The sequence below is a fragment of the Nuphar pumila genome, chromosome 17, assembly GCF_984573655.1.
Source record: "Nuphar pumila chromosome 17, dmNupPumi1.hap1.1, whole genome shotgun sequence".
Lineage (NCBI taxonomy): Eukaryota > Viridiplantae > Streptophyta > Magnoliopsida > Nymphaeales > Nymphaeaceae > Nuphar > Nuphar pumila.
In genome coordinates this window covers 11,958,123-11,965,865 of record NC_143265.1, presented here as the reverse complement: position 1 = coordinate 11,965,865, position 7,743 = coordinate 11,958,123, and the positions used below count along the sequence as shown (strand labels likewise).

The window sequence follows — 7,743 nt, the reverse complement described above, 5'->3', positions numbered from 1 at the left end:
CCTACCAAAATATGCCTTCACTAAATAGACATTGGACTAGGATTTGACCATATCATTGGGCTCCTGCGTTGATCAGTCTAGGTTAGAAGGGTCCTATCGATGTGTAAATTAAGCCGACTAAGTCGCAAAGGACAGTATTATACCAAATTTAGTTAAGCGGTAAAATTTCATAAATCACTTGGATGAATTGCAACACCAACTTGGATCACAACTGGCTAGGTGGGTCGGCTTAAGGCTTTCAAAATGAAGGAGGTCTAGAGTTTGATTCTCAGAATGCACGTTCTTAGCCGCGAAGCCGAAGCAGAAGCCAAAGCCAATGAAAAGCTAATCCCAGTTAGCAAAGAGAGGAGTAATCTCGTGAAGTTTTATACTGTGAACACTAATTCAGGTCAATGTCGCTTATGCCTACCATCAACAAGGCAGCCCTTAAAAACTTGGGTTGGTTGGGATGTCAACGGATCAGATGTAACCCGGAAGTCAAATCTGGATCCAGTTAATAATTGGATCCGGATTTAATATTAAGTTTTGCATTCAAATCGGAACCTGAATCCGACACTAAAAACCAAACCAATTAAGTGTAAATACCGGGGTTTAAGCTAGTCGTCCAATCCAGGCTTGGTTTATCTTTTTTTCATCTGAATCCGAATTAAGTCAAACCCGATTAATTAAAACTTTGTAATGCCTAAAATCTGACCTGAATCCGACCCATTTACAATGGGGCCATCGAAAGAAACACTGGACGTATCCTTTGATTCAAAATGACACGCTACTAAGCCTTCTATTTGTGAGGTGTGCTTGTGACCAATTTCAGCATTAAGGAATGCAACAAGTGCTATCACATTGCGAAGCCTTCTGTTTGGGAGGTGAGCTTTGACTAACTTCAACATTTACGTTTGGTAGTTTGGAAGAGAGAAAAACTCTCGTAAGAAAAGAAAGTTTTGGAGAAAGTTTTTGATAGGAAAGTTTTTCGCTATGGTGATGGTAAGATGGGTGGCGGATACTGTAAAAATAAAATTTTTTTTGGTAGAAAACATTCCTCCACCTTTCTACAGAGGAATATTTTTTTTATCAAAAATAATACTTCTTACAACTCTCGGTGAAAGGGTAAAAGATCCGTACAAAATTTTCAGCATCACTTTCCTTATATCTTTCTCTTTCAAACGTAACAAAGTGTCGTCGCATTTGACAAACACCACCCCAGCCTGACAGTTAATCAACAGCACTACAACTTGGCTCTGTAAAGTCCCTTTTACCCCATCTTATTTTACCGTTCATATTCTTCTGCCTCCTTTTTCTTAATGTGAGAAAGAAAGGGGAAAACGGCTGTCTCGGTTAACGTTAGAGAGAGAGAGAGAGTTTTGAGATTTTCTGCCATTCCAACTCCCGATTTCTGTGGGTCGCCTTGGGATCTACCTGCGCCGGTTCGTGGCTGTCGGGGTGGGGAAATTGGCGGTAGGGTTGTTTGGTTGTAAAAAAATTTCCGACCCCTCTTCTCTCTTAGTATGAGTGGGGAGGAAGGCGAAGAGAGACAAAGGACGGTGGTGATGGCGGTTTAGGGGATTTCACCATCTGATGTTTTTTTAATCTCTTCTGAGTTGGGTTTTGTGTGTTTTCTGCGCTTTGGGCATTTGCGGTTGTGGGGATTTGGGGAGGAGGGTGCATGATGCCGTATTGGTATTACTCCTCCAAGAAAACCGATGATATCTGTGAAGACGTTTGCGGAGAGGTAGATTTTTCATGACCATTTAACTTCTTCTTCTTCTTCTTCTGTACGTTATGAATGTCTTTTTTGTTGGCACTATGATGTTTCTCTTTAGATTTTTTATTGGTGTTGCTGGTTTTTGGTTTTCTGATGCTTGTGAAGAAACCCAAGTTCATTTTTTTCTCTCTTTATTTCTTTCTCTTTTTTCCCTTTTTTCTTTTTGTGGGAGGGGGTTGAGGGGTGGAGGATTGGGAAGGGGTGGGTTTGAAAATCGGGTGCTTTTTGAAAATCTTATTTTGTGGCCACCGTTTTTTTCCTTCCTGGTTATTAGAAATTTGGAATGAAAAAGGAGTAAAAGATTCTATGGAATTATTTTGTTATTGTACGGGGGGCTATGGGTGTTAGTGGATCATCCAGCCTTTACAGGGTCGTATTTTCTCAAGGGATCTTTCAGAAAAAAAAAAGACCATTCTAAAAAGAATTTATTTTTTTTCCTTTTTTATAGTTTATTATTATTGGCCTGAAGTGGGCGTGATTAGTGGCTCTTCCTTTGAATATATGGAATTAATGCTAGAAGTATTTTTGGCGATGTGTACATCCTAGTATTAGATGTTGGAAATTTGGTGATTTAGAATTTCACTTCTTTGGTTTCAGAATGGATACTAATTTTGTTGCTATTCTAGTTGTTTCTAAAAATGTTGGATTGGGCTTGTTGATGGAAGCTTGAGACTTTCAGAACTTTGCGTAAATGGTCATTAGGTTGTTTGTTTATCATCTGATCTTATGATCTGCTTGTGATTGACAGGAGGCAACTCGAGCAGCTATGAGTTTGTCCAGATTGAAATGTATTTTCAGAGGATTGAACTTGAAAACATTTCTCCTTCTATTTGTTGCTGTTCCTCTGTTTGTACTTGTGATTTATTTGCATGGGCAGAAGATCACATATTTCCTCCGGCCTATATGGAAATCTCCACCGAAACCATTTAACATTATTCCTCATTATTATTATGAGAATGCATCCATGGAGCACCTCTGCGAGCTTCATGGTTGGGGGATCCGTGAGGCACCAAGGCGTGTTTTTGATGCAGTGCTGTTCAGCAATGAATTGGACATTCTCACTGTCAGATGGAAGGAGCTATATCCTTATATATCACACTTTGTCCTCCTTGAGTCGAATTCTACATTCACAGGACTACCCAAGCCTTTTGTGTTCCAAAAAAATCAACATAAGTTCAAATTCGTAGAGCCTAGACTGACCTATGGAACCATTGGTGGAAGATTCCGTAAGGGAGAAAATCCTTTTGTCGAAGAGGCATATCAACGGGTTGCACTGGATCAGCTTCTCAGGATTGGGGGTATAATGGATGATGATCTTCTAATCATGTCTGATGTTGATGAAATCCCAAGTAGACATACAATCAATCTTTTAAGATGGTGTGATGAAATTCCCCCTATTCTGCACCTCCAGCTTCGGAATTATTTATATTCATTTGAGTTCCTAGTTGATTATAAAAGCTGGCGTGCCTCTGTGCATACATATAAAGCTGGTAAGACAAGGTATGCACACTATCGCCAGACAGATGATATGTTGGCAGATTCGGGATGGCATTGTAGCTTTTGTTTCCGTCGTATCAGTGAGTTTATATTTAAAATGAAGGCATACAGTCATGTAGATCGAGTTAGATTCTCATACTACTTGAACCCATCAAGAATCCAGAATGTCATTTGCAATGGGGAAGACTTATTTGACATGCTGCCAGAGGAATACACATTCAGGGAAATTATTGGAAAGTTGGGACCGATACAAAGTTTGTATTCAGCAGTTAATCTTCCACACTATGTCATAGAGAATGCAGATAAGTACAAGTTTCTTTTACCCGGTAATTGCTTACGAGAGAGTGGCTAGTGTTCAAAATGGGACATGGGAATCTTTTGCTTTACTGCTTGGCTTTGCTTGTCACTTGTGCAAGAGTGTTTGTGCAAGGATTCAAGAATGAAATGCTGGAATGTTCCCTCGGTGAACTTAGATGATTCTTTGGAGAGTGGTACATGAAAGCAGATGATTTAGTTCAACTCATAAAGTGAAATCTTTTTTTGGTTGAATACTTACATTGCCTGCTGTGTAGCATAACACTATGTGGAGCACCTCAGTGACAGCCGTTGGATCCGAGGTTGCAGCTCTTCTTGGTATCATGATCTTCTGGTCAAGATGAACATGAAATGAGTGACATGAACCTGAACCTCTGTGGTGCTCAGATTTTGTTATATCATATTCATAGACTAGCATACCTATTCTTATAGCATCTCTCTGCTAGGTGTATTTTTGGGTTTTGTAACTCCCTTTAAATTCCCTTGAACATTCTGTTATGATTTTTTTTCGTTTATTGTTTACATCTATTCATGAAGAAAAAATGGACATTAGTAGGTGATCTTGATCTTAGCTGCTTTGTACAGTCTTCATACCATTTGCACAATTCATTGACATGGCTTTGATGTTTGAATCTTATTATTCTGATCCTTTGCTCTACCTCTTTCAGGAAGTCCCCTGGTTTTAATGTTTATCTTACCTGTCTGTAATACTTGATCAGGTTCCAGTTTTGTAGGCTGCATAACTGTTTAAATGTTCTGTAATATCCATTACCTAAGCTTTATGTGATTACTGAACCTTTTTTATCTCTTTTGTTTTTCCCCGGGTGGGTGGGAGGTATTTATGTGAAGGGGACCGGGACCTTTCTATATCCGCTCCAGTTTTACTGGATGTCTGAGGGGACCTTCCTGATCATTTTATTCTGTGTACATGGATCTTATTGATTTTGTATTGCTTCTTTTGAACTGTTGGTTTTCCTAGTTATCAATAACATGTATTCCAAATCCATGTTTATGTTGCTTCAGTCATTTAGCTTTTCACGTATCTGAAATGTTCTTTTGCTTCATCAAGATTTCTCGTGATAATGGCCTGATTCAAACTGTGTTTGAATTTACAAGTGTTGAATCTTGAAAGAGGGTATTGGGATGAACGGTGATTCATTTCCACATTCTAGTTTTGAGCCAAGGTCCAGGTTTAACAGTCAAAGCATGTATTTGTGGAATTTTTTAGACCCTAGGAATCACTTCTGTCTAGGCATAATTCACAAAGATATGCAGGATCTGGGCATGGAGTTGAGATTGTATTGTTGAAACTTGTACCTGATCTTCTGTGGACTTTCATGAGTCTCTCCTAGATTGATTCTTGACAGTATTATTTCTCCTGATTTGCTCAGTTTTATTATAGGAGATGGAACAGTGAGTGAAATCTGTCTGAACTGTCTGTATCCCCAGATACAAGTGTCGAGTGGCCCAATGGAGGTACCCTGTTTTGGTTTCTAGTTCAATCTCATAAAATCACCTCGGACCCATTCAGTTTTTTAGCTGAAAATATCCACTGCCATTCTTCACTCCTGAATTAATTTGTCAGAATTGTTGATTCCACTGGAAAGTGGTGATCAATTAATCAGAGAATGTTTTCCAATATTTTTTATTGTCTGCTGTTGAATGAATGTAGATCTTGCTTGCCTCTCAAAATATAATAAATCGTAAATAACAGTAGCATACCGACAGCAAGTTTTTTTTCCCTGAATCACATAAAATACCGAAAACATGTTCCACAGAAAATGATCCAAAGGCAATCTTAGGCACTTCTGATGAAACCCTTTTAACCTTTTGATATGGAATATTGATTTAGGGAAAGCACATGGCAACAAGCGGCTTGAATATAAGTTTTTGATTATTCAATGGAATCAGATTCTCTGTGCATAATTGATAAGGAGATGCTAGGGCGCAATTCAGCACGTTCAAATCTGAAATCTGCCTCTAGCTTAAGAAAAAAATCTTAAAAGTATATTATTTGGCATTTATGTGAGTTAGCATCTTGCATTGCATGGTGAGAATATTTTTCTGGCGCTTTGTTTTGTGTGAAGGGCCTGTCATATGTAGGTTGTGCTCAGATTTTGAGTTAGCACCTTGAATGGTGAGAGGATATTCGGTAATGCTTTATTTTGTGGGGGGTGGGGGCGTGGCAGGTTGTGCTCAGTTGTTTGGGGGCTCATTACATGGGAAGTGGAAGGCTTACACTTTCAAGGTTAAGGTCGATTTAGAGAAGACAAGGTGACTTTTTTTTACTTTTTTTTACTTTTTTTAAGGGTAGGGTGGGGTGGGGGCATATGGGTTCCTAAAAGTTTAAACTAAGTGGGTTCATAATATGGTTACTATCGTATCTTGATAGTGGACACGTTATCTTTCAAGCAATAGTGGCTTCACTTAGGATCTAGTCATTGATGCAACCGGTATTTATGTAACTTTGCTCTTACGATACAATTGAGCTTTTACATACTTAGGAAGGTGTCCTGCACTGAGTGAAACTAATAACTCTATATAGATCATAGCCTTTTGACTTGAACCAGGTAGACTCTAGACTCAACTAAAGCACTAAATCAGACTCTTGATTAAGTCTTAAATTTACTAAAAATAGGAAGGTGATTGTGATTGGGAGAATGTAAAAGGGTTTGAGTTTATATAAGCTCAAGCCCAACGATTAAAAATAAATATTTAACGACTAATACTAAGTTACAATGACTAGCAATAATTAGCCTTAGATGGACTCACTGGCTAAGAATAAATGACTTTTAGTAGGTCAAACAACTAGTCAAAGGGAATAAATGTGTCAGGTGCACACTATAGACCAAATGTGCAATCATGGAGTCGAAAATAACATTGAAAAGACAAAAAAATTATCAAAAGAGGTGGTCAATGGTCAACTATGAGGTCAAACACTAAGCCAAATTCTATTAGGTCAAAGTTCTAAATTGTCAAGCAAGAACCTAAGTCAAAATCATGTCAAGCCAATTAAGACTAGGTCCCTTATAATTTTGAGACAATTACCGAACAATCTCTCACATAGATCAAAATTATGAAAAGACTCAATAGGTTATTCATGAAGATTCATTGTATAAATGAGATACCTTTTGGGTTTAAACCTTTATATTAGTGTTATTTAGTTATTCAATATGAGAACTGATAGCGTTAACTTTGAATTAAGAATCTTAATTGATTTTTCTGACATAGAAACATGCACTTTTGCTTCAGGTAATCATAGTGTGTCTATCAATATATAGAAATTATGCATCTAGGGTCTTGTATTGTATCTTAGTTTCATTAGTACTCTAGAGACAAAGCCCAAGTCTAATATAAAGTGATCCTCACCTTCATACTCACATAGGTGAATCCATCAAAGGTGTAAACCTTTTTTAAACGCCCTAACCATTAAGAGTTCAGTCTGAATTCAACCTTCCTACATAGGTTTCGGGGACTTGACATCGGGAATGAGAAAACACTTAACATCAAGAATAAAAAAATTATAAATGCTCAAATAAATCACCTAGTGACTTGATCTTTTCATTGAATTACTAGACTTGGTTTGACCCATATCATATGGTTGGGTTTTCATCATAGGTGATTGTTTTTATACGATTTAGCATCATTCTCTTTGATGTCTTATAATTAATTTTTTGAAAATTTTCTTTTGCCAACAAATTCGCTAAGTTTTGGCAAGATTTCGCATATTCAAGATTACTCCTTGCTTAAGCAATCTATACGCATAAATTTAAACCAGGTAGGCTCGGAGACACATGTTGGATGCGCTATCTTTCAAGCGATAGTTGCCCACTTAAGATCAAATTCTTGGAAAAATGGTTATTCATACAACTTCGTCCCTAAGATACAATCAAGCTTTCGCCTACTCTCAAAGGTCAGACTATGCCCCAGATTAGGTGAGACCGATAACTCGATACCAGCTACCTTGAATAGCCTTTTAACTTGAATTAGGTATAGACCTTAGGCTCAACTGAAGGAGTCTCTTGACCAAGTCAATGAATAAATGTAAGAGAGAGAGAGAGAGTTTTAAAAGAGCTAGAGAGCTCAAAGAAAGAGAACTCGTGAGAGGAAAAGAGAAAGGTGATTATGATGGAGAGAATGGGATGAAACTTGACTTTATATAAGCCCAACGG

General features: G+C 37.9%; 1 protein-coding gene across 1 annotated transcript; it reads left to right on the top strand.

Annotated features, from left to right (window-relative positions):
• The first annotated feature begins 1,297 nt into the window (after nt 1–1,297).
• Nucleotides 1,298–4,142, top strand: LOC149811645 (uncharacterized). The gene is made up of 2 exons (XM_089993761.1): nt 1,298–1,726; nt 2,508–4,142. Exons 1-2 carry the CDS (start codon nt 1,661–1,663, stop codon nt 3,606–3,608), a joined length of 1,167 nt encoding a protein of 388 aa, XP_089849887.1. The 5' UTR covers nt 1,298–1,660; the 3' UTR covers nt 3,609–4,142.
• Nucleotides 4,143–7,743: the final 3,601 nt, after the last annotated feature.